The 27,543-nt window shown below is 44.0% G+C and overlaps 1 protein-coding gene across 2 annotated transcripts in view; it reads right to left on the minus strand.

The window, feature by feature from the left end:
- Nucleotides 1–6,160: 6,160 nt before the first annotated feature.
- Nucleotides 6,161–27,543, minus strand: part of bcl10 (BCL10 immune signaling adaptor) — a 44,832-nt gene continuing 23,449 nt past the window's right edge. The window contains exons 2-3 of one of the 2 annotated variants that reach the window (XM_067989811.1): nucleotides 25,977–26,262; nucleotides 6,161–14,846 (exon numbers count right to left, since the gene is read on the minus strand). In XM_067989811.1, coding sequence (XP_067845912.1) covers nucleotides 14,479–14,846; nucleotides 25,977–26,262 — 654 coding nt within the window. In that variant the 3' untranslated portion in view covers nucleotides 6,161–14,478. Of the gene's footprint in view, nucleotides 14,850–25,976; nucleotides 26,263–27,543 lie in introns of both variants that reach the window. The other variant, XM_067989810.1, reaches the window with a different exon arrangement.

Below are 27,543 nucleotides of genomic sequence, written 5' to 3' on the forward strand. Positions count from 1 at the left end.
TTACAGGTCGCCAGCTCAACAGACAGGCTTGTCAATCAACAACAAACTTGCATTTGTCTGATGTGCAATGCAAGGGAGAACCTTCGCCACAGGGACTGCAGCGGTTCAAGAAGGCGGCTCACCACCACCACCACCACCACCACCACCTTCTCAAGGGCATTGAGGGGTGGGCGACAAATGCTGGATATGCTCAGCCAGTCAGGCAGCATCTGTGGAGAAAGAAGCAGAGTTAACGTTTCAGGTCCCTCAGAACTGGAAGAAGTTAAAGATTGAATAGTTTTTAAGCAAGCGCAGAGCCGGGAGAGGGAGGGGAGGAAAGAACAAAAGGGAAGGTCTCTGATAGTGTGGAGGGCACGGGTGATTAAATGACAAAAGGGATGATGGTGCAAGGCAAGGACATTGGTAATGGGACAAGCAAAGAAACAAAAGATGGGTTTAGAGGAGCTGTAAATAGCAACATCAGAACCATTACCAGCACCTCGCTGTCCAAAAAAAAATAGGAGCAGTGGTTATGATCTCAAGTTATTGCAATCGATGTTGAGTCCAGAAGGTTGTAAAGTGCCTAATCGAAAGACGAGGTGCTGTTCCTTTAATAAACGTCCCAAGGCGCTTCACAGGAGGGTCATCAGGCAAAAATTTGACTCCGAGCCACATAAAGAGATATTGGTCCAGAAATTTCTCGGAGCGGCGAACTGACAGTTCTCGCCGCTCCATAGATTTATACTAACCCCCTAACTTACTGCGATCTTTACCGGGTGCACTTCCTCGAATAGCAAGTGGAGAAGAGCCCAGGCTTTGTTCAAGCGAAGCTAGCATCCTGGGTGAAGCGGGGATCGTTCTCTCCCCTTCACCAATCAGTTTGCAGCATTTTTGACAAGCTGCAAACCTTTTCTGCCAGCTGCAACGTTAAATTGAGGAAGTGAAAGATACAGCATTAAAATCATTTGTAAAAACAGTTATAGACACTGAAAGAGAGGGTAAGAAATAAACAAATTAAATAAAAGAGACAGAAGGAAAAAAATTTTTAAAAAAATTTTCATGACCAAAAATTATAAAAATAAGGAGTAATGAGGCTCCACATTTTTAAAAGTTAATTTTTAGTTGTTTGGCAGTCTTTAATACTTACCTGGTATTTTTAAGCATACTTGTTTTGTGGCGATATTAGTCACTTTCCAGCTGGGCAGATGAGCAAGTTGGCGCTGGTCCCTTGCTTCCACTGATTCCAGTCGATGATATCCCTTTAATTCGAAGCTGACATGTCACTGGCAAACCAGAAGGAGCAAGTTCCGGATTTCTGTGTTTCTCTGCGCATTTGCGAATGCCGGATCTTGCTCCTCGATTTCGCCACTAAAAATGGTGAGTGCTGTTGAGCTTACTGTTCTTTTCCAAGCAGTTTCTGGGCCATTCATTCAGTGCAGTACTGAGGGAGTGCTGCACTGTCAGAGGTGCCGTCTTTCCAATGAGACGTTAAACCGAGGCTCTGACTGCCCTCTCAAGTGGACATAAAAGATCACATGGCACTATTTCGAAGAAGAGCAGGGGAGTCGTCCCGGTGTCTTGGCCAATATTTATCCCTCAACCAATATCACTAAAAGCAGATTATCTGGTCATTATCACATTGCTGTTTGTGGGACCATGCTGTGTGCAGATTGGCAGCCATGTTTCCTACGTTACAATAGTGACTACACTTCAAAAGTACTTCGTTAACTTTAAAGCGCTTTGGGGCATGCCGAGGTCGTGAAAGGCTCGATATAAATGCAAGTCTTTCTTGACAGGTGACCAAAAGCTTGGTCAAAGAGGTAGGTTTTAATGAGTGTCTTAAAGGAAGAGAGAGAGGTAGAGAGGCAGAGAGGTTTAGGGAGGGAATTCCAGAGCTTAGGGCCTAAGCAGCCGAAGGCACGGCCGCCAATGGTGGAGCGATTAAAATTGGGGAGGCGCAAGAGGCCAGAATTGGAGGAACGTAGAGATCTCGGAGGGTTGTAGGACTGGAGGAGGTTACAGAGATAGGGAGGGGCGAGGCCATGGAGGGATTTGAAAACAAGGATGAGAATTTTAAAAATGAGGCGTTGCTGGACCGGGAGCCAATGTAGGTCAGCGAGGATGAGAATTCATTTTGATTCAAAACTATATAAGCCCAGCATTTTGACCTATTTTTCACCCTGCAAAAAATTTTTTTAAAATCACCCTCACATATTTAAATAGGATCATAGAAATCTGCAGCTCAGAAGGAGGTCATCTAGCCCATTGTCTCTGTGCTGGCTTTTTGCTAGATCAATCCAATATTAATCCCACTGCCTGCACTCTCCCCGTATAAGAACATAAGAAATAGGAGCAGGAGTAGGCCATTCAATAAGATCAGGGCTAATCTTCGACCTCAACTCCACTTTCCCGCCTGATCCTCATATCCCTCAATTCCCCTAGAGTCCAAAAATCTATCCATCTCAGCCTTGAATATACTTAGCATCCACAGCCCTCTGGGATGGAGAATTCCAAAGATTCTCAACCGTCTGAGTGAAGAAATTCTTCCTCATCTCAGTCTTAAATGGCCGACCCCTTATCCTGAGACTATGCCCTCTAGTTCCAGACTCTCCAGCCAGGGGGAAAACAGCCTCTCAGCATCTACCCTGTCAAGCCCTCAGAATCTTATATGTTTCAATGAGATCACCTCTCATTCTTCTAAACTGCAGAGAGTACAGGCCCATTCTGCTCAATCTCGCCTCATAGGACAACCCTCCCATCCCACGCATTAATCTAGTGAACCTTTGCTGCACTGCCTCTAAAGGCAAGTATATCCTTCCTTAAACAAGGAAGGAGGTCAAAACTGTACGCAGTACTCCAGGCGAAGTCTCACCAAAGCCCTGTGCAATTGTAGTAAGACTTCCTTAGCTCTGTATATTCCTCTGCTATTCCTATGTAACCCAAGTATCCTCCATATTCACTCACGAGCGTATTTTGACTACTGCGCTGGAATTGAGGCCATCACTTCTATCACCCTTATTTTTTCCCCAGCCCCTCTTGGCTCCTATCTCATTCAATCATGCCAGCTTTCTTTTCAGCTCTGGGAATATCCTCACTAGGTTCCACTCTCACCTATCTGATTATAGCCAGAGAATCTCCAGCAATGGCTTCTCCTCTTGCCCTCCCACCATTACATCCAGAGTCTCTCAAGGATCTGCCCTGGGCCCCCCTCTTCTTCATAAACGTGCTGCCCCTTGGCGACATCATCCGCAGACACTGGGTCAGCTTCCACGTGTGCACTGACACCCATTTCTAGATCTCCACCACCTCTCAACCCGTTCACTGCCTCTGTCGTCAGACTGCTCGTCCGAAATTCCAGTCTTGGATGAGCCGCAATTTCCCCCGGTTAAACACTAGGAAGAGTGAATTTTTTTTTTATATTCGTTCTTGGGATGTGGGCGTCGCTGGCGAGGCTGGCATTTATTGCCCATCCCTAATTGCCCTCGAGAAGGTGATGGCGAGCCGCCTTCTTGAACCGCTGCAGTCCGTGTGGTGACAGTTCTCCCTCGGTGCTATTAGGAAGGGAGTTCCAGGATTTTGACCCAGCGACGATGAAGGAACGACGATATATTTCCAAGTCGGGATGGTGAGTGACTTGGAGGGGGAACGTGCAGGTGGTGTTGTTCCCATGTGCCTGCTGCCCTTGTCCTTCTAGGTGGTAGAGGTCACGGGTTTGGGAGGTGCTGTGGAATAAGCCTTGGCGAGTTGCTGCAGTGCATCCTGTGGATGGTGCACACTGCAGCCACTGTGCACCGGTGGTGAAGGGAGTGAATGTTTAGGGTGGTGGATGGGGTGCCAATCAAGCGGGCTGCTTTGTCCTGGATGGTGTCGAGCTTCTTGAGTGTTGTTGGAGCTGCACTCATCCAGGCAAGTGGAGAATATTCCATCACACTCCTGACTTATGCCTTGTAGATGGTGGAAAGGCTTTGGGGAGTCAGGAGGTGAGTCACTCGCCACAGAATACCCAGCCTCTGACCTGCTCTTGTAGCCACAGTATTTATATGGCTGGTCCAGTTAAGTTTCTGGTCAATGGTGACCCCCAGGATGTTGATGGTGGGTGATTCGGCGATGGTAATGCCGTTGAATGTCATGGGGAGGTGGTTCGACTCTCTTTTGTTGGAGATGGTCATTGCCTGGCACGAATGTTATTTGCCACTTATGAGACCAAGCGTGGATGTTGTCCAGGTCTTGCTGCATGCGGGCTCAGACTGCTTCATTATTTGAGGGGTTGCGAATGGAACTGAACTGAGGAACCCTACTTCTCTCTTCTGATGGTAGCGGTTGTTGGAAGCCAATCATCTCAGCCTCAGGACATTGCTGCAGGTGGTCCTCAGGGCAGTGTCTTAGGCCCAACCATCTTCAGCTGCTTCATCAATGACCTTCCCTCCATCATAAGGTCAGAAATGGGGATGTTCGCTGCTGATTGCACAGTGTTCAGTTCCATTCGCAACCCCTCAAATAATTTTTAGGTATGCCTGGTGCTGCTCCTGCTCCAGGCATGCTCTTCTACACTCCTCATTGAACCAGGGTTGATCCCTGGCTTGTTGGTAATGGTCGAATGAGGAATATACTGGGCCATGAGGTTACAGATTGTGCTGGAATACAATTCTGCTGCTGCTGATGGCCCACAATGCCTCATGGATGCCCAGTTTTGAGCTGCTAGATCTGGTCTGAATCTATCCCATTTAGCACGGTGGTAGTGCCACACAACATGTTGGATGGTGTCCTCAGTGTGAAGACGGGACTTCATCTCCACGAGGACTGTGCGGTGGTCACTCCTACCAATACGGTCATGGACAGATGCAATTGCGACAGGTAGATTGGTGAGGACGAGGTCAAGTAAGTTTTTCCCTTGTGTTGGTTCGCTCACACAGCTGCCGCAGGCCCAGTCTGGTAGCTATGTCCTGGGGCTGAGATGATGCAGGTTGTTGTTGTAGTTTGAGACCTTACTGTCGGGGTGACCAGCTGCCAGGTTTGTAGGAGTTCACAATACGAATAGCTTTAATGTTGCTGTATCTTGAACTCAACTCTTCAACTTTTTCTCCCTCTCCTCTGCTCCTCCACGTGTCACGATACAACTGCTGCTGTCGATCTGCTTAACTATGCATCTGCCTCGGCCTTCACCAAATCACTCAATGTGTCTCAGCCTTGTCATCCCCCCCCCACCCCACCATTTGAGTCCCTCTTTTTACTCCCCTTATGCCTGAGGGCCACCAAAATAGAGAGTGTACATGACTTGTTTAAAGAATTCATTGAGATCTGGCTCAAGTCTTGAGCACTAGGAGTGTCTCAACTCTCAACAAAATTCTACCACCACTCCAGGGTCACCCTGAGGGCTGATGCTAAACACAAAGTTCCTTTTCCCCAACACGAGCAGTACTCCATCCCTTTCTCCTCTCCCGCCCCTCCCCCCCGCCCCCCACCATCCCACCCCTGGACACCTCCAACACCTAGTGTAAAGAGCTCATGGATTGAGATCACCTTTGCAGCTTCAATTCTTCTCCTTCCCAACCTCTCCCAGTCTCCCACCCACCATACACCCGATCCCCCATCGCTTTCTCTTCCATCTCCTCCCACGCCCTGTCCAAACCCATCTCTTGCGTGAGGCACACCTCGAGCTCCACTCACCACTCAAGCATCCCTCCCGGCCCCCATGCTTGTCAACATTGCTAACGGCTCCCTACATTCAGGCCCTGTCTTTCTTCCTTTCAAAGCTGCCATTACCTCCCTCCCTTCTCGTTTTGTAGAAGGCCACAATCTATACTACATATTCCCCATGAGAATAAAATCCAGCCTGTTCCTTTGATTATTGTAGAAGCCTCCAAAAGCACCCAACATACTTGATGCAATGGCCTAAAGATCCACCAATATCTGTAACGTTGTTTGGTAGTTTTCAGTCTCACTGGAAGCCCCCCTATTGCAGATAGAAATCACAACCGTAGTCATGTAGGAAATCAAATTCAGGTGTAAGGTTTTAGTAAAAGGTGAAAATGGAAGATTGCTGTCTTGATACCCTCTGCTCTGAACTTGAGAAGCTTGTTTGGAAATTTATTAAGAGTAGTCCTGCAGCAGGAATAGAACTGGGGAGTCTGAAAATCAGAGAGGATATATGGAGATCAATGAATGAAGAATCATGGCAAGATTAGGATTTAGGAAAAAGGGACTTTTATTTTAACCGATCAAAACAAAGTCCATCACTATTTGACAATAGGTTGCAGAGTCTTATGTATTTCATTCTACCATTTAACTGTTGATGGTTACATTACAAATAATTGGTACAACTCAAACCCAGAGTTGAGTAGTGATCGATAAGTGTATAAATTTCCAAGATTTAATATACAAGTGAAGTCATCCTGAGTTAACCATATTAGCACATAATGTTGAGTTGAGTTAAGTACCCATGTTAGAGACCAATGAGGAAGTCTTACTAAAATTCTAAACAGACTATTTAAGCTCCTTTTAAGATAGTCACATGAACATTTTTATTAGCTATAGTATTCAGTTTCAATTAAATCGACAAAAATTGAAGAAATCTTAGCTCATCCAATAGCATTCCCCATCACAGCATCCAAACATTTACAAAATGGTGGGAAGTTTTCAAAATGGAGAACCCCCGTCTCTTCCCTTTGATTCGGGCTATGAAGATAGTGGTTAAAAAGTTTGGCCAGTAAAAATATGAATAGTGCAAATGTCCTGCAGGATCATCATAATCTCAGGAGGAATCTTAGAATAGTCTGTTCTGTCACAAGATGTTGGTCACAACATTTGTGCAAAAAAATTGTGCTTTTTCTTGAATTGCATTGTGTAATTAAACAACTACAAATCCAGCCAGATTACACAGAATCAGATACAAGCTTGTGGTATTGATGGCAGCAGTTAAGTATCTAAAGAATTATGTATTAAATAGGTTGAAAAAAAACAAATAACACAAATGAAGGTAGTATTGAGGATTTTTTTGGCTAATTTTCTCCTAACTCCTCCCCTGAAGCATCGACTTCTGCTGGGGAAATGGTTTCATTGGCAACCTCAGGTATGGTGACTAAATAGTCATTCTTCAGTACGAGGGTGCCAGACAGCGAGTGATGGCATTTGCCTGGGGCGGGGGAAGCAGGAAGCACTACAAACTGAGCTCAAAATCCTCTCCAAACATCAACACACGTGCATTTTCCAGAAACAAAATCAGCAGCAGCAACAGCCCCATCTGAAACATTCTCTCCCCAGCCCAGCAATGCGGAGGCCGATTCCTGCCGTAACCCCCAAGGTCATCCCGGCTGAGATCGCAGCAAATTCAGTACAGACTGGGAACGTGAACCCGGGGACCCATCGATGTGTGTGGCTCCATTACATACTGCGTTTACCAACTGAGCCATCAGGGGGGAGAGTAAAAGGTGGAGACTTCTGCTGTTTAGTTCCTTTATGGTTGGCTTCTTTATTTGAAGCAATTAGATTTAAAATAAAAGAGGTCTGAAACAAAATAACATACTGCTTACAATTGGAAATTATGGAATATATTAGTATTCAAACAAACGCAGGTACCTGAACAACAATATTGTTATTCAAAGTCTTACCTACACTGATACATTCAAATACGGCTTTGCAGGAAAACATTTTTTTTTTTAGTAGACAGTGAAGCAGTAACACAAGCAAAATTTTTTAAAAAAAAAAACATTTCTAATCCTAAAGCTATTATTACTTCACAAAATGTACTGTGTACTTTTGAATACATAATATAGGTTGACATGCTAGTGCAGCACTGAGGACAAGTGCTCCTTTCTTGGAGGTGCCATCTTCGAATGAGACATTAAACCAAAGCCCCATCTGCCTGTTTAGGTGGACAATGGCACGATTTGAACAAGAGCACAGAAGTACGTGTATGAGAGAGAGAGAGAGAGCGAGCGCGCGAGAGATATATATCCCCATAGTTCTTTCCTGCTCTGTCCAAAAATAATCTGAATGAATAAAAAAGATTTGAGAACATAATTCCTTCTCAGGTTAGTTTACCTCTTTTTAATACATCTATAAAATCAAAGAACACACATCACTTTTTTTTTAAGCCCAACACCTACTTTTCCACTATCAAAGCAATTAGCTAGCACACAATTAATTGCCAGGATTTATCTTTGAAACTACACAAAGAGCTTTATCCGTTTTATTCTTTCAATTTTAAAAAAAAATGTAAAAATATACAAGCAAGAGAATGTGACTAAATTAACTAAGTTGGTCCTGTCAATCTATTGTGCATGTGCGAGGTATTACACTTTAGTGGAAATTAAAACCATGTAGCTTAGAGTCACATGTATGCATGGCAGTTTGATAAGATGCCATATAGAATATCGCGATTTCAAATTAGAAAATAACTTCTACCTATTACTAAAGAAATAGAAATCTGTCGTCATCCGTAAAGAGAAAACAAGATATGTTATTGAGTGTAGACCCTTCATCAGAACCCATGAGGGGACTTGCAATGCCAACCCGCGACCTCTACCACCTAGAAGGACAAGAGCAGCAGGTACATGGGAACAACACCACCTGCACGTTCCCCTCCAAGTCACACACCATCCCGGCTAAGAAATATATCGCCGTTCCTTCATTGTCGCTGGGTCAAAATCCTGGAACTCCCTTCCTAACAGCACTGTGGGAGAACCTTCACCACACGGACTGCAGCGGTTCAAGACGGCGGCTCACCACCACCTTCTCAAGGGCAATTAGGGATGGGCAATAAATGCCGGCCTCGCCAGCGACGCCCACACCCCATGAACGAATAAAAAAAACAACCTGTTTTTCTCTTTACAGATGTTGACTGACTCTGTGCTCTGTATTTCCAGCACCATCTGTTTTTATTTCAGATTTTTAGCATTTGCAGTTCTTCTTTCCTATCTCTAAGCCTGACTGCAATGAAAGGTGAATTAATACGATGGGAGCATATTGTGGAACTACACTTGCCGTTTACACTTTTAAAAAAAAAAGTCACTTACAAAAGTCAAAGAATTATTTTAAAAACCAATGAGCAATTTTTAAAAATAGTCTTCACAAACAAAAATGTTACTAGTTTGCCTCACCTGCTGACTTCAAAATAGCTAGCACATTTCCTACCTGTGTTCCCTTAACTGCAACAGTTGACTGAATGGAATGATTCGCATTCAGATCCTAGCTGCAAAACCGAATTAATAAGACCACAGTTGAAACTAAAGGAAGCTTAATAGTACAAAAATGAACTTGAAACATTAAACATCTGCCGCAGCTTTAAATAAATAAATCGCGGCTGGGTTCTTTTGTGACTTCCTTTAGTTCTCTTTGCTGATGCAGCATTGAAGGAGATATTATCTTCTGTTTTGCCTTCAGAGAATCATAGGTCATTCAGCCAATCGTGCCTGTGCTGGCTCTTCGAAAGAGCCATACAATTAGTCCTACTCCCCGTAGCAAATTTTCTCCTTCAAGTATTTATCCAATTCCTTTTGCTCAGTTTCTTTTTATATAGAGAGTCATAACAGCATGGAAGGAGGCCATTTGGCCCATCGAGTCCGCGCCGGCTCTATGCAAGAGCAATCCAGCTAGTCCCACAACATGGGACTTATGCATTTTCTTTGCTCAGTACCTAGCATTGTAGGGTATAACAGACAGCTACCCACGTAGACTATTCCTAATGCCTCACCAGTTTCACATCAATTATGGACATTTGGGTAATGCAGTTGCCTCTCAGTCATGACAGATGGCAAGAATTGAAATTCTAACATAAACCCAGGCACATTGCTGGAATGCAGTTACTTGTGTATAAAAAAGTTAGATTAAAAATCTCCAGACAAAATCATGGAACAGCCAAGTCAGTCATATTATAATGCCATATGTAAAGGGACTTGGAAAACAATGCTGATCAAATTACGTATTGGAGTCAAAACTATGTTGCACGGGAGACTTTTTGTATGGAATCCTCAGGGTACAAATGTTTCTCTTTCCCTTCCCTTCACCCCACCCACCCTGTCCTGCCGTCTGCTACCACGGTCTTTCATCGGTTGTAATAGAGAAAGCACATTCTCACATACAAATCAGCATCATCGCAAACTTAGCTGGTATTAAAACTAATATTGCATCAAGTTTGGTCCAAAGTGCTATTAAACTTGAAAAGTGCAAACCTCAATAATGAGCCGCTGTTCACAACTGCTATCCTGCTCATTAGTGGGGCATTAGACAGATTGGCTAGCTCTCTAATCCACATCTCCTCCGTCAAAATTTACAAAAACATCTAACACCTTCCAATATCAGTTCAAGCAGCAAATATAATCCTTTCTGCTCCACACATCTTCAACATCGATCTAAAATAAAACTTGCCACTGAAGGAGAGAAAAGCCTCCTGATAAAATATCTCAACATATCCTTCAAATGAATTCTACTTTCACGAGGCTCTTATTTTTAAAAAAAACATTTGATGCCTGTCTGTAACCTAGACACGGGTGCTGATGGGGAGGTCACCTGCATCTCAGGTCAGCCTACACTTTTTAGGGTCAACCTCAGGACCAAAAATTAATGCAGTGTTGCTTTTACCAATTCTTTTGGGGAATGGACACTAAAATTAAAAACCTCCACAACTTCCTAGCATAATCTGAATAATACAGTAAGTGCCTGAAATGCTAAAAATACCTCCACAAAAAAGTTTGTGAATGAAACAGTAATTTCTTTTCTAATAATGCCAAGCAGAGTTTCTCTGTAAAGCTACAACAACATTTTGCACAACATTTGACCATAAATAGTGTTTGGCAAAAGAGCTTTACGGAGAAAGATCTTAATGTACCTTTCACATTTAGCTTTTGTAACTAAGACTTAAGCAATGACTTTCTGACACAAAAACGTATGCTGGTACCAAGAGTTGCAAGGAAGCACTTGAAATGTGTTAATCTACGATATTTAGTTTCATCATAAAGGCAGAAATGTAGAGTATACACACTAGTAACTCAGGCAGCTTACGCAACACACTCAAGTTTTCTGGTTAGCAGAACTATAATCCGTGTTTTATGACAAAGTGAAAATATTCAGTGGTGAAATAAATTCTTCTAGAGTTCCATCATCAGTACCAAGCCAGAAAGGGTTACAGTTTTGTTTGAAAGAGGGAGAGATTGGCTGTGAAGAACAAGAGTCCAGTGCGGTGAAGGAGTGGATCATCGATAAATATAGCTACCAGTTTAGCATGCTGCAACAATCTCTCCAATTTTGGTTTCACACCATCAATAGCCCAAGCTTTGTTGGGAGATATTTTCCAATGAGGACTGAAGTCAGCATTTTATCACACTAAACAGCAACAGCTACTGAAATAAAAAGTGATTAAGATATTCAACAAAATAAAGCACTGCCAGAGTGTGGAAGGAGGCAGATACATTTTTGCACTCGGCTATATTCCAAATGTCAAGCATGGGGAAGTGCTAACCAATAGGTTAGATGCCCCTTGGCTAGTGAGCAAAACATTTGATGGAGTATATGTTAGGCGGTACACAAATGGAACAGTGCATCTGCTCCTTCGCTTCCATAATAGCAATTGCAATGACAAGGGGAGGGGAGAATCTGAGTAGAGCATTTTTTTTTTGGGGGGGGGTTGTAAGAGGCAAGAGAAATACAGGAGGACATCTACCATCAAGGAAAAAAATGTACAAGTGCAGACAGTAGCTATATAGGATACTCCCCAAACACAGAGGATTTGAAAAGCTTCATATACACAGATTTCTGTTTATAGTAAAGCCAGCATGAACAAGACATGTTTATTCTTATAAACTACCTTAAATAAAAAAAAAACAAATCACCATTCTTAAGCTCAAGCAGGTTTAGACAAGTTGTACTGCAATCGCATGCATGGCATTGTATAAAGTTTAAGGTAAGTAGGTCAAGGCTGAGCAGCAGTAAATGTCACAGAAAACCATTCTACACATATTACAGTATTTTGGTTCACAGAAATGTTTCATAAAATTAAAATGAAAAACAACATCACAATCAACCCATTTTAAAAAGCAGAGTTGCATTCATTTTCAAGAACTGATGAAATGAGTGTTTGTGGGATGTTCCAAGCCAGCAAACTGACTCTTGCCACAATGGTTAAAACCACTCGAGTGCCTGTTGAAGAGAAGAGACCAGGAGAGGGCAAAAGAGATCTGCTGCTTCAAGCTGCTGCTATTCTCATCTTAGTTTTCAAAGCCATCACTGTAACCTCTTCCAGCCCTCCGAGATCTCTGTGCTCATCCAATTCTGGCCTCTTGCGCATCCCTGATTTCCATCGCCCCACCATCGGCAGCCGTGCCTTGAGCTGCCTAGGCCCCCAAGCTCTGGAATTCTCTCCCTAAACCCCTCTCTCCTCCCATAAGACATTCCTTAAAACCTGCCTCTCTCTCCTCCTTTAACGTGCTCCTTAAAAGCTACCTCTTTGACCAAGCTTTTGGTCACCTGTCCAAATATCTCCTTGCGGCGCGGAGTCAAATTCTGTTTGATAATCGCTCCTGTGAAGCGCCTTGGGATGTTTTACTACGTTAAAGGCGATATATAAATGCAGGTTGTTGTTGTTACTACTTCATGGATTGACAGCAGATAAGGAGAATAGACAGCTCAGGACAGAGGCTGCTCGCTCGAAAAGCGTATGCTCTACAATACTGCACAAAACCTACTCCTCTTTCCTTTGCGGCCCTTCCCCTCTCCTTCCCAAAGTTTACATGGAGGAAGAGTGTGTTCATAAATTCGACACGAAAGGGTGCAAAAATCAGCCCCCTCAGGACTGAATACATTTTAACAGATTAAATTTGGTGCACATCTAAAAGCACAGGTACAAAAAGTAATCAAAAAGGCTAATGGAATATTGATTTTTAATCTCAAGGTGGCTGGCATACAAACAGGAGGAAATGATGCTTCTGTTGTACAGAGCCTTGGTCAGATCCCATCTGGAGTACGGCATTAGTTTTGGGCACCGCAGGAAGGGTATACTGGCAGAATCACCAGAATGATAGAGGAATAAATTGTGAGGGCAAGTTACATAAACTTAGCTGGTCTTCCCTTGAGTTTGGAAGGTTGAGGGGTGATCTAATTGAGGTCTTTAAAATGATAAAGGGATTTGATAGGGTAGATGCAAAAAGAAACTATTTCCTCTGGTGGGGAAATCCAGAACAAGGGGGCACAATCTTAAAAAAAAAACCCAGCTTTAATTTTAAGAAGTGAAATCAGGAAGCACTTCTTCACACAAAGGGTAGTGGAAATCTGGAACACTCCTCCTCCCCCTCCCCCAAACAGCAGTAGATGCTGTGGGGGGGGGGGGGGGTCAATTGGAGCTTTCAAGACTGAGTTCAATAGATTTTTGTTAGGCAAGGGTATCGAGGGATAGGGTGCATAGGCTGGGTAAATGGAGTTGTGGTATAGATCAGCCACGATCTGACTGATTGGCGGAACAGGCTTGATGGGATGAATGGCCTATTCCTGTTCCTATATTTACAAGTGGGAGGGGGAGTCACATTAATTTTGATGGACATTTGTAAGTGGAATTACTGCCGGAGAAAAAAATAAGAGTCATTTCAGCCCCGTAAAATGTATTTAGTTTGTTAAAATGATGGATGTACAATTGGAACAGAGGATCTGAAACATTATTATTTTTAGAGATGGCAGGATTAATTTCTCTTGGGTTCAGATAATATCCTACTAAATTGTAGCAGCTCTAAAGGTCACAACCAAGAATTATGGCCCTGTTATACTACACGTCTGGCGGTGGATATATATGCATGATACTCTGCCCCACTCCTTTCCCCTCTGCCCATACTCACCCTTAACCTGAATGGTTAACTACTCCAGCTTTTCATGCCTCACTAACCTGAAACGTGTAGCGAGGCTCTGCTGAATTGGAAATTCTGCGCAGTTCTGCATCAGTTAGAACACTAGCTGGTTAAAAAAAAAAACAACCACACCATTACTGTGATGCTTCAGCGACAGTTCACCTCCCTGTTCCTATTCTGGAACGAAAGCAGCCCAAAGTTTTAACGTTAAAAAGTGGAGAAGACCAGAGTAGCCCACCATTAATTTGTTTAGCTTTCTTTCATTAGGTTACCAGCGAGTGGCCCTCAGCTCCACACGTGTCGAGCTACTCCTCTTCTCCCCCCCCTTTCAGTAATGATGCGAGCAGGCAGTCCAACTTCAGCTGCCTGCTTGCACTGCTGCTGAAAGCCCTGCGAGAATGGGAATAGCACAGCATGGTGCAGCAGTGTGTGAGAGGTTTACTCGTGGGTGAGTGAGATGCAGAAATCGAAGTGCGACATTTGGAAAAGGAATCAGCTTTGTACCAGAATATAATGAAGGCATACATGGAGTACCATAAAAGTCAGCGTGCATAATCTTGGACTTCAACATCCATACGTTTTCAAGGCTGGTTTTTGCACTAAAGTTTACCTTTTTGTTTTAAAAAAAAATATATAAAATAAAAAACCCTCCGTTACTAGGGATTGTAATAGGTCACGGAGAGCGTGACCTCAAGGGTAAAAATTCGGAGTCACTGGCATTGCTACATGCTCCCTCAGATTCAGCTTGGAGTTCGGGAGGGAGAGGAGGAGCTCCTGGTTCTCCTGGCCTGGGAAGAGTTAATGTTGTAGGCATGGTTTCCATGTTGCTCATCATGACTGGTTTCTCCAGCGAGGACCCGGATTGTAAATCTAACGGAGAGAGGGTCGGCGAGGCAGACGGCACTGGGCTAAATTCTCCTTCGGGGTGAAACAGAATGTTTGCTTCTGTCCTCTGCGTGTTACACTCAAGCGAAGGCAATCTGGACAGGTCGTTTGTTCCAGGCGTACCTTTGGGCATTCCATTGCTGCTTGAAAAGAATTCTGCTGTAAGGGAAAAGAAAAATAAATGGAGAGACATACACACACACACACACCACATTAGATGAATATTAATTTGTCATGGTTTACAATACATTAGTTTAAATAGAAAAAAGTACAATTCCCTGCCAAAACAATAACAGGATTAGGACAAGGAAACCAATTTACATGAGGTAGTACGGCTAAGGAACACAATTTTTAAAAATCCCAGTCCTTGAGTTAGAACAGAAGAACATAAGAAATAGGAGCAGGAGTAGGCCATACGGCCCCTCGAGCCTGCTCCGCCATTCGATAAGGTCATGGCTGATCTTTGACCTCAACTCCACTTTCCCACCCAATCCCTCGATTTAGTGCCAAAAATCTATCAATTTCAGCCTTGAATATACTCAACAAATGAGCATCCACAGCCCTCTGAGGTAGAGAATTCCACAGATTCACAACCCTCTGAGTGAAGAAATTCCTCCTCAGCTCGGTCCTAAATGGATGACCTCTTATCTTGAGACTTTGACCCCTAGTTCTAGACTCTCAGCATCTACCCTGTCAAGCCCTCTATAAGAATTTTCTATGTTTCAATGAGATCACTTCTCATTCTTCTAAACTCCAAAGAATATAGGCCCATTCTACTCAATCTCTCCTCATTGGTTCCTGGGATGAGAGGGTTTTCCAATCTACTGAACCTTCGTTGCACCACCTCCAAGGCAAGTACACCCTTCCTCAGGGAAGGAGACCAAAGGAATTCTGTTTTTGCTCCAGGATGTCCAATCTTACACAACAGACTTCCATCAGGAATTCGAGGATTCACATTGGCATGCCTTAACCAGTGGATTTCAGTCACTGATCCAGTTGGTTGTCCAGTAAAATAAATTGGCTGCTTGATAATGGGCGTCCCTGAATGAATTTATACACTTAAAATCATAAAGCAGAAAAGTTGCAAATAAAAGTAAAAAGGTTACATATCTTTCAACCATCTACATGCCCGCTTAGTTGGCAAAAATGTTCAAAAGCCAACGCCATTACATAAAATTACAGCAAGTGTACACATTATCCAGGGACTCTGTCAGCCAGCCAGTTATCGTATCACACAACCAAAGCGCCGTTTTTAAAACAACATAACACTTAAAAATATCTTCAATGCTGTGTTACCAACATGCATCAATAGCCCCATCACAAAAATATTGTTCTTAAATACAAAACCATCACAATGAATAATTCAAACAAACCCATATGTGCAAAATCCAGGCTGACACTCCAGTGCAGTACTGAGGGAGTGCTGCACTGTCGGAGGTGCCGTCTTTCGGATGAGATGTTAAAACCAAGGCCCCGTCTACCCTCTCAGGTGGGCATAAAAGATCCCTCGCTGCTATTTTGAAGAAGAGCAGGGGCTTTCTCTCCAGTGTCCTGGTCAATAATTTATCCCCCAACCAATGTCACTACAACAGATTATTTGGTCATTTATCTCATTGCTGTTTGTTGGATCTTGCTGTGCGCGAGTTAGCTGCCGTGTTTCCTACATTACAACAGCGACTACACTTCAAAAATACTTCATTGGCTGTAAAGCACTTTGGGTCGTCCAGAGGTCGTGAAAGGCACTATATAAAATGGAAAATCTTTCTTTTTCTTTAATGTACAAATGGGTGAATTCATCACCTCACAAAAAGTGAAACTTAACTTAAAAGGGGGAAAGGTAGGGCAACCAAAGCCAGAGCTCCCTGGATGACGAAAGAGATAGAGTAAGAGATGAAGCAGAAAAAGGGGGCGTATGACAGATGTCAGGTTGATAATACAAATGAGAACCAGGCAGAATATAGAAAGTAGAGAAGTGAAAGAGATAAGCGGGGCAAAGAGAGATTATGAGAATAGACTGATGGCTAACATTAAAGGGAATCCAAAAGTCTTCAATATGCATAAAAATTTAAATGGGTAGTAAGAGGAGGGGTGGGGCCGATTAGGGACCAAAAAAGAGATCTACTCATCGAGGCAGAGGGCATGGCTGAGGTAGTAAATGAGTTGTTTGCATATGTCTTTTCCATGGAAGAAGATGCTGCCAAAGTCACAGTAAAAAAAAAAGGGGAGGTAGTTGAGGTACTGGATGGCGTAAAAATTGATAAAGAGGAGATTCTAGAAAGGCTGGCTATGCTTAGAGTAGATAAGTCACCCGGTCCAGATGGGATGCATCATAGGTTGCTGAGGGAAGTAAGGATGGAAATTGCAGAGGTGCTGGCCATAATCTTCCAATCCTCCTTAGATACCAGAGGACTGGAGAATTTCAAATGTTACATCCTTGTTCAAAAAAAAAGGTGGAACGAAGGATAAACTCAGCAACTAAGGTCAGTCAGTTTAACCTTGGTGATGGGAAGCTTTTAGAAACGATAATCTGGGACAAAATTAATAGTCACTTGGACAAGTGTGGATTAATAAAGGAAAGCCAGCACGGATGTTAAAGGCAAATCGTGTTTAAATAACGGAGTTTTTTGATGAGCTAACAGAGGGTTGATGAGACCAATGCGGTTGATGTTGTGTATATGGACTTTCAAAAGGCGTTTGGTGAAGTGCCACATAATAGGCTTGTCAGCAAAATTGAAGCCCATGGAATAAAAGGGACAGTGGCAGCATGGATACAGAATTGGCTAAGTGACAGGAAACAGAATAGTTGTTTTACAGACTGGAGGAAGGTATACAGTGGTGCGCCCCAGAGGTCGGTACTAGGACCACTGTTTTTTTTTAAAACATATATTAATGACTTGGACTCGGGTGTACAGGGCAAAATTTCAAAATTTGCAGATGACAAAATTTGGAAGTGTAGTAAACAGTGAGGAGGATAGTAATAGACTTCAAGAGGACATCGACAGGCTGGAGGAATGGGCGGACACATGGCAGATGAAGTTAAACGCAGAGAAGTGCGAAGTGATACATTTTGGCAGGAAAAATGAGGAGAGGCAATATAAACTAAATGGTGAAATTCTAAAGAGGGTGCAGAAACAAGGAGACCTGGGGATATATGTGCAAAATCTTTAAAAGGTGGCAGGACAGGTTACATAAAAACATAAGAAATAGGAGCAGGAGTAGGCCATCCGGTCCCTCGAGCCTGCTCTGCCGTTCAACAAGATCATGGCTGATAATCTATCTCAACACCATTTTTCTGCACTATCCCCCTACCCTTGATGCCTTTAATATCTAGAAATCTATCGATCTCTGTTTTGAATGTACTCAATGACTGAGCCTCCACAGCCCTCTGGGGTAGAGAATTCCAAAGATTCACCACCCTCAGTGAAGAAATTTCTCCTCATCTCAGTCCTAAATGGCCTACCCCTTATTCTGAGACTGTGACCCCTGGTTCTAGACTCCCCAGCTAGGGGAAACATCCTCCCTGCATCTACCCTGTCGAGCCCTGTAAGAATTTTGTATGTTTCAATGAGATCACCTCTCATTCTTCTAAACTCTAGAGAATACAGGTCTACGGCAAGTATATCCTCTCTTAGGTAAGGAGACCAAAATTGAACACAATACTTCAGGTGTGGTCTCACCAAGGCCCTATATAATTGCTGCAAGACATCTTTACTCATGTACTCAAATCCTCTTGTAATAAAGGCCAACATACCATTTGCCATCCTAATTGCTTGCTGCCCCTGCATGTTAGCTTTCAGTGACTCATGTACAAGGACACCCAGGTCCCTTTGAACATCAACATTTCCCAATCTCTCACCATTTAAAAAAATACTCTGCAGTTCTGGTTTTCCTACCAAGGTGGATAACTTCCACATTATATTCCATCTGCCATGTTCTTGCCCACTCACTTAGCCTGTCTATATCCCCTTGAAGCCTCTTTGCATCCTCCTCACAACTCACATTCCCACCTAGTTTTGTGTCATCAGCAAACTTGGAAATATTACATTTGGTCCCCTCATCCAAATCATTGATATAGATTGTGAATAGCTGGGGCCCAAGCACTGATCCCTGCGGTACCCCATTAGTCACCATCTGCCAACCTGAAAAAGACCCTTTTATTCCTACTCTGTTTTCTGTCTGTTAACCAATTCTCAATCCGTGGCAGCATATTACCCCCAATTCCATGTGTTCTAACTTTGTTCACCAACCTCCTGTGTGGGACCTTATCGAAAGCCTTCTGAAAATCCAAAATACACCACATCCACTGGTTCCCCCTTATTTATTTTACTGGTTACATCCTCAAAGAACGCCAATGGGTTTGTCAAACATGATTTCCCTTTTATAAATCCATGTTGACTCTGCCAAATCCTATTATTTTTTTTTAAGTGTCCTGTTACCACATCCTTTACAATAGATTCTAGCATTTTCCCTACTCTTGATGTCAGACTAACAGGTCTGTAGTTCCCTGTTTTCTCTCTTCCTCCTTTCTTAAATAATGGGGTTACATTTGCTACCCTCCAATCTGCAGGAACCATTCCAGAATCTATAGAATTTTGGAAGATGACAACCAATGCATCCACTATCTCTGTCGCCACCTCTTTCAAAACCCTGGGATGTAGATCATCAGGTCCTTGGGATTTATTGACTTTCAGTCCCATTAATTTCTCTAGTACTTTTTTTTTTACTAATACTAATTTTCTTTCAGTTCCTCATTCTCGCCAGACCCTTGGTTTTCTAGACAAAGTATTTGTTTATTTTCTCTGCCATTTCTTTATTCCCCATTATAAATTCTCCCGTCTGTCTGTAAGGGACCTACATTTGCCTTCGCCAGTCTTTTCTTTTTTACATACCCGTAGAAGCTTTTACAGTCCGTTTTTATGTTTCTCGCTAGTTTACTCTCATATTCTATTTTCCCTTTCTTTATCAATTTCTTAGTCCTCCTTTGCTGACTTCTAACATGCTCCCAATCCTCAGGCTTACTGCTTTTTTCTGGCAACTTTATATGCCTCTTCCTTTGATTTAATGCTATCTTTAATTTTTCTTGTTAGTCACGGTTGGGCCACTTTTCCTGTTGGGTTTTTGTGCCTTAAAAGGAATAAATGATTGAGAAAGTGGTTAAAAAAAGCATATGGGATCCTGGGCTTTATAAATAGAGGCATGGAGCACAAAAGCAAGGAAGTTATATTGAAAATTTGTAAAACACTGGTTCGGCCACAATTGGAGTATTGTGTTCAATTTTGGGCACCGCACTTTAGGAAGGATGTGAAGGCCATAGAGAGGGTGCAGAAAAAATTTACTAGAATGGTTCCAGGGATGAAGGTCTTCAGTTACGTGGATAGACTGGAGAAGTTGGGGTTGTTCTCCTTGGAGCAGAGAAGGTTGAGAGGAGATTTGATAGAAGTGTTCAAAATCATTACAGGTTGTGATAAAGTAAATAAAGAGAAACTGTTCCCATTGGCGGAAGGGTCAAGAACCAGGGGACACAGATTTAAGGTGATTGGCAAAAGAACCAAAGGCGACACGAGGAAAAAATTTTTTAAGCAGCGAGTGGTTATGATCTGGGATGCACTGCCCGAGGGGGTGGTTGATGCAGATTCAATCATGGCCTTCAAAAAAGGAACTGGACACATTTGAAGGGAAAAAAATTTGCAGCGCTATAGGGAAAGAGCAGGGGAACGGGACTGCTCTTACAAAGAGCCAGCACAGGCTTGATAGGATGAATGGCCTCCTTCTGTGCTGTAATGATTCTAAAAGCAAATATGCAATGATAGTTTGTCAGTGACTGAAAGATGATGCAGCTGCAGAGCAAGAATTCACTTATAATCAACGGTCACTTACAAAGTGGTAGTGCCAGAGGTGTAGGTACAAATTCCCTTCCCCCATGCTTAGCAGCAGAAAGGCATGTGGCAGGGCAGGGGAACCATTAAATTAAAAACTAAAATGGAGGAAAATTAAAAGCAATTTAACAAAGCTCACCATTCTGACAAAGTATGTTGTTTAATTCAAATATTGGCAGAACAACAACTAGCATTTATATGACACCTTTAACGTAGGAAAATGACCCAAGGTGCTTCACAGGAACATTATGGACAAAGGTTGACACCAAGCCAAAGATGATGGTGTTAGGACAGGCGGCCAAAAGCTCAGTCAGAGGCAAGCTTTATTGAGGGTCCTAGAGGAGGAGAGTGAGGTGGAGAGAACACTCCAGAGCTGTGGGCCGAGGCAGCTGAGGCACGGCCGGCAACGGTGGGGGCGAAGGAAATCGAGGATGCGCAAGAGGCCAGAGTTGGAGGAACGCACAGATCTCGGATGAAGAAAGTTACAGAGATAGGGTTGGGCGAGGCTATGGGGGGAGGGGAGGGATTTGAAAACAAGGATGAGACTTTTAAAATTGAGGCTTTGGTGGACCGGGAACCGACGTAGGTCAACCAGCGGAGGGGTGAGGGGTGAACGGGACTTGGTGGGGGTTAGGATACGGGCAGCAGAGATTCGGATGAACTCAAGTTTATGAAGGGTGGAAGATGGGAGGCTGGCCAGGAGAGCATTGGAATAGTCGTGTTTGCATGAGGGTTTCAGCAGCAGATAAGCGGAGGCAGGGCGATGTTACAGAGGTGGAATCAGGTCTTTGTGATGGAGACGATGTCGGGTCGGAAGCTCAGCTTAGGATCAAATAAGACACCGAGGTTCAGTGGGAGACAGTGGCCAGTGAGACGGATGGAGTCGGTGGCGAGGGAACAGACAATAACTTTGGTCTTCCCAATGTTTAATTGGAGCAGAATGCGGCTCATCTAGGACTAGATGTCGGACAAGCAGTCTGACAATACAAAGGCAGTGGAGGGGTTGAAAGAGGTGGTGGTGACAAGTGTCAACCTACACGTGCACCCTGATGTCTTTGGTTGATGTCGCTGAGGGCAGCATATAGATGAGAAATAGGAGGGGCGGGGGGTGCAAGGAAAGATCCTCGGGGGAATCCAGAGGTAACGGTGCGGGGGCGGGAAGAGAAGCCATTGTCAGGAGATTCTCTGGCTACAACTGGATGGGCAAAAGTGGGTCCAGGCGAGGGCAGTCCCACACAGCTGGACAATGGAGGAGAGGCGTTGGAGAAGGATGGTGCGGTCAACAAGGCGACAGAGAGAGGTCGAGAAGGATGAGGAGGGATAGTTTGCCACGGTCACAGTCACAGAGGATGTCATTTGTGACTTTGATTAGGGCCTTTTCATAAATGCGGCAGGGACGGATACCTGATTGAAGAGGTTCAAACAGAGATGCAGGAAAGATGGGCATGGATTTGGGAGGCAACATCCCATTCCAGGATTTGAGAGGAGAAGAGGGGGTGGTAGTTTGAAAGGACCAAGGGGTCAAGGGTCGTTTTTTTGACTAACGGGGTGATGATGGTAGATTTGAAGGGGAGGGAACCGTTAACAGTATCAGCTAGCATGGGGGCCAAGTAGGGAAGTTGGGTGGTCAGCAGTTTGGTGGGAATAGGGTCGAGGGAACTGGAGGTGGGTCTCATGGACAAGATGAGCTCAGAGAGGGCATGAGGGGAGATAGAAAAGAAACTAGAGAAAGATCCGAGTTCAAGGCTAGGGCAGGGGAAGGGAGGGATGTGGCAGAGGCAGCTGAACGGTTGGTCTCAATCTTAATGACGAAGTAGTTCATGAGCTCCTCGCATGTTGTTCGAGACGAGGGCGGAAGGGGCGGGGGAGAGGAGTTTAAAAGGAGACGGGTGGTAGTGGAGAAAAGGAGATGGGGGTTATCTTTGTTCTCCAGGATGATTTGGGAGTAGTGAGCAGTTTTAGCTGAGGAGAGCAGGGCATGACAATGCCTAACGTGGTCCAGCCAGATCTAGCAATGAATCGCTAAACCAGTTACGCACCATATACGTTCAAGTCTGGGCCCCTTGGACTTAAGGGAACAAAGATGGGGGCCGTACCAAGGGGAATGACCAGGGTGGGAGAGAGTAAGGGTTTTACTGGGAACAGCAGCATTGTAGGTGAAGGGGAGGGTGTGATTGAGCAGACTAACAATAGCTGCAGAATTATTGTGGCGAACGGTGGGCCAAAAGCTTGAGAGTTTGAACGTGCTTTTTTTCCCCACCCCATGTCACTTACAAAAGTTTTTTTCCCCCCAAGGGTGGCCACAGATGGAAGTGGGATGGGAGTGATGAGGGGATACAAGGAACTGATCAGAAATGGCCTTGTCTATGATTGAGACGATGGGCATAGAGAGAGGCCACATGAGATGGCAAGGTCGAGAGGGTGGCCGTAAACACGGATATGAGAGTTTATACGACGGGAGATGTTAAGGGAGGTCAGGAGGACAGTGAACTCAGAGGCTAAGGTGCGTTGAGATAGAGGTTGAAATCACAGAAGTCGAGGTCAATCAGTGCAGAGACTGAGGGTGAAAAAGGTGCGAGGATCTCAGACATTTGGAGTGGGGCTTGGATGGGAAGTAGATAACGAGAATTTTGAAAAAGGACTAGCTGGATTGCTCTTAGAGAGCCGGCACAGGTTCGATGGGCCAAATAAGAAGAAAGAGGAGCAGGAGTAGGCCAATCGGCCCCTCGAGCCTGCTCCGCCATTCAATAAGATCATGGCTGATCTGATCCTAACCGCAAATCTAAATTCATGTCCAATTTCCTGCCCGCTCCCCGTAACCCCTAATTCCCTTTACTTCTAGGAAACTGTCTATTTCTGTTTTAAATTTATTTAATGATGTAGCTTCCACAGCTTCCTGGGGCAGCAAGTTCCACAGACCTACTACCCTCTGAGTGAAGAAGTTTCTCCTCATCTCAGTTTTGAAAGAGCAGCCCCTTATTCTAAGATTATGCCCCCTAGTTCTAGTTTCACCCATCCTTGGGAACATCCTTACCGCATCCACTCGATCAAGCCCCTTCACAATCTTATATGTTTCAATAAGATCGCCTCTCATTCTTCTGAACTCCAATGAGTAGAGTCCCAATCTACTCAACCTCTCCTCATATGTCCACCCTCTCATCCCCGGGATTAACCGAGCGAACCTTCTTTGTACTGCCTCGAGAGCAAGTATGTATTTTCTTAAGTATGGAGACCAAAACTGTATGCAGTATTCCAGGTGCGGTCTCACCAATACCTTATATAACTGCAGCAATACCTCCCTGTTTTTATATTCTATCCCCCTAGCAATAAAAGCCAACATTCCGTTGGCCTTCTTGATCACCTGCTGCACCTGCATACCAACTTTTTGATTTTCTTGCACTAGGACCCCCAGATCCCTTTGTACTGCAGTACTTTCCAGTTTCTTGCCATTAAGATAATAACTTGCTCTCTGATTTTTCCTGCCGAAGTGCATAACCTCACATTTTCCAATATTGTATTTCATCTGCCAAATCTCCGCCCACTCACCCAGCCTGTCCATATCCCCTTGTAGGTTTTTTATGACCTCCTCACTCTCTACTTCCCCTCCCATCTTTGTATCATCTGCAAACTTTGATATGTTACACTCGGTCCCCTCCTCCAAATCGTTAATATAGATTGTAAAGAGTTGGGGACCCAGCACAGAGCCCTGCGGAACACCACTGGCTACTGGTTGCCAGTCCGAGAACGGACCATTTATCCCAACTCTCTGCTTCCCGTTAGATAACCAATCCTCCACACATACCAGAATATTACCCCCAATCCAGTAATTCTTTATCTTGAGCAATAATCTTTTATGTGGCACCTTGTCGAATGCCTTCTGGCCTCCATCTGTGCTGTAACCATTCTATGAGAGGTGAAAGGGATGGAGTAAAGGAGGATATGGTGACAGAGGAGTAGAGGGAACAGTCCAAAGTGAAATTTGGTGATGAGGGCCATACCACCACCGGACAGGGCAGGTGGTGGAAGGTGCAGCCAGGCAGGGAGGCTTCAGCAGGGGAAAGATGTCATCACCCATGAGCTAAGTTTCCATCAAGGCCACGATGTCAATCAATGATCCACAATAAGCTCATCGATGGCAAGGGCGTCGCTTGCAAGTTTACCAACATTCGGGACAGAAAGGAGGTTGGCAAGATTAGCCCCCAGTGGGAGCGCTGGGTGGGAAGGTCGGCGAGAGACAAGGATGGGGCAGTTAGGGTTGCTGCTCATAAGGAGGCAGCAACGAGTGCCTCAAATTATGGAGCAGGAATAAAATACAACGTTACTTGCTTAGATTATAAAGCAATTCAGTTAGCTTAAAAAGTCAGTAATCAGTGAAACCTTCATTACCTATCTATCTGTAGTGCTATCACACCCCCACTATACTGAAATCAATGGGTTCTGCTGTAATGGTAATGCCTGCTGTTCTTATTGGCTCCAGAGGTGGTGCTTTAACATCTTAGCCAGTTACAAATACAGTGAAAAGACAATGGCCCAGAATTTGCCGAGAAAATAACAGCGTCTGAACAACGCACGCCGTTATTAACACGTGAATCGGCCAGCAACTTGTGGCGAGGAAGAGATACCGCGTGAATTGCGAATCACAAGTTGCTGGCTGATTTGTGCCGCTCCGCCGTTATCTTCGCGAAAATGGCATCGCACCCTTAACCTCCCCGTGATTTTCACAAAGTTGCAGCATTTGCATATTATTATTATTAAATGTGTTTTCTTTTGTCTCTTTTTTTCCCTCTCTCTCTCTCTCTCTCAATCCAATCTTTCTCTATTTCTCTTCCTGTACCTGATTTGACTCCAATTCACCCTCCTTCTCAGTCCTTCCTCTGTTTATTTCTCAACCCTTGAATCTTATTGTTTAAGGAGATACACTGTTGGTCCCGTCGTTCACCAAGGTCCCAGATGCCCTGTTGCCTTTGCAGCTCGCGCTTCCAGCAACTTTGAGGACAAAATGTTTTTTTTTTGAGCTGAAGGGTGCAGGAACAAGTCTAACTAACTATGCCCCACTCCAGCAAATTCTAGGCCATAGAATTTCCTACCAACTGCGAGCACGGCCACAGGAGATTAAATTGTCACGTATATCAATTCTGGATTCGCGTTAATGGTATGATCAGACCCCACCCATAGACACGGGAGACGAAAACAAGCATCCTACAAAAACAAACCTGTAGCTCAATTTATCAAAAATTACAACTAACTAAAAAGTTGTGCTGAAAAGGCAATGCCACGCACAAGGCCTTGTCCTGTGAAAATTATGGCAGATAACCTAAAGATAATGGAAGTTCCATTCTATTCCCCAGGGAGAAGAAACATTCACACAGGCTTTGAAGAGGAAGAAGAAGAAACAATTTTTTTTCTTTACCTTTTTGGATCAGTTTTTCATTTTTAAATTTCTGCACCTCATCCGTTATTCTCTGGACGAGGAAGGTCTGCGTCCCTTCACGCCTGATGGAATTGATTAGAGTATCCAGGCCTTTCGGGTTTTCCGTTAGGTGATCCAGTAGTTTTCCTGCCCTTCGCCGGCTTGAAATCTGGTAAGAAATTTCTTCCACATCTTCCTTGGACAGTATCTTTTTTGCTCGCAAGTAATCAAAGTGTCTTTCTGCGATAACTTTATCACATAAATACGGCCTCAGTTTTTCCAAAACCTACCAATAAAAAAGGTAAAAGACATTATCGAAAACATGCAGCAGCACTCGTGTCAAACACCGACCTACATCTCAAGTCACTGAACACAGCTCTTGTCTTTTAAAGTGAGATATTTAGAACAGTAGGTTTTTGGGAAAAATCTTCATGAAGCACAGCATCAAGATTGAAACCACCATGATTTGACTTTCCTCACTCAAAAAAGGTAGCCTCTCTCCCTTTCCCCTAATTTAATCTCCCAGTGTCACAGACCAACTATCCAAGAAACAGCAACCAGCTCTCGGCCACCACCACGTTTCCAAAGCAGCAACCAGTAATATTCAGCAGGGACGACTCTCCCCTTCCATTTAATTTTGGGAAAGTAAACTGGCTTCATTAGCAACTCCTCACACCAACTACACACCCACCGTTGGACTCGAGACTCTCATATAGTCTCTCCAACTTTTAACTCATCCCCGAATCTCAATACCATAGAACTTCTTATTGGCTTCAATCTCCTCTTCCTCCTATAACCTTCAGGTTTTTAAAACCCAAGCATCCTGATTTAACTCGTCTTTTTTTGTTACTTTCAGCGGTATCCTGCTGTCACAACTCCGGATTTTTTGACCATTTATCCACAGAAAGGATAAGAGTATTTTCTGAATGGAGAGCGACCAGGAACTGTGGAGGAGCAGAGAGATTCAGGGGTCCATTTACAGAAATTAAAAACTAGTGGACGAGTACAAAAAAATAATTTAAAATGCTAATGGAATGTTGGCCTTCACCAAGGGAGCTGGAATACAAATGGGGTGGAAGATATGCTACAGCTGCACAGAGCTCTGGTTAGAGCGCATCTGGAGTACTGCATTCAGATCTGGGCACCAGACCTCATGAAGGATATACTGGCCTTAGAGGGGGTGCAGTGCCTATCCACTGGCACATTCTGTATCTGTTATGTTGTGATTTGCCACTCTAATTTTAAAATTGTCATCCTTGTTTTCAAATCCCTCCATGGCCTTACCCCTCCTTCTCTCTAACCTCCTCCAGACCTACAACCCTCCTCTTGCGCATGCCCGATTTTAAAATCGCTCCACCATTGGAAACCGTGCCTTCAGCTGCCTAGGCCCTAAGTTCTGGAATTCCTTCCCTAAACCTCTCCGCATCGCTCTCCTCCTTTAAGACACTCCTTAAAACCTACCTCTTTGACCAGGCTTTTGGTCACCTATCCGAATATCTCTATGTGGCTCAGTGTCAAATTTTGTTTAATGATCGCTCCTGTGAAGCACCTTGGGATGTTTTACAAT

Source organism: Heptranchias perlo, chromosome 9 (assembly GCF_035084215.1).
Source record: "Heptranchias perlo isolate sHepPer1 chromosome 9, sHepPer1.hap1, whole genome shotgun sequence".
Lineage (NCBI taxonomy): Eukaryota > Metazoa > Chordata > Chondrichthyes > Hexanchiformes > Hexanchidae > Heptranchias > Heptranchias perlo.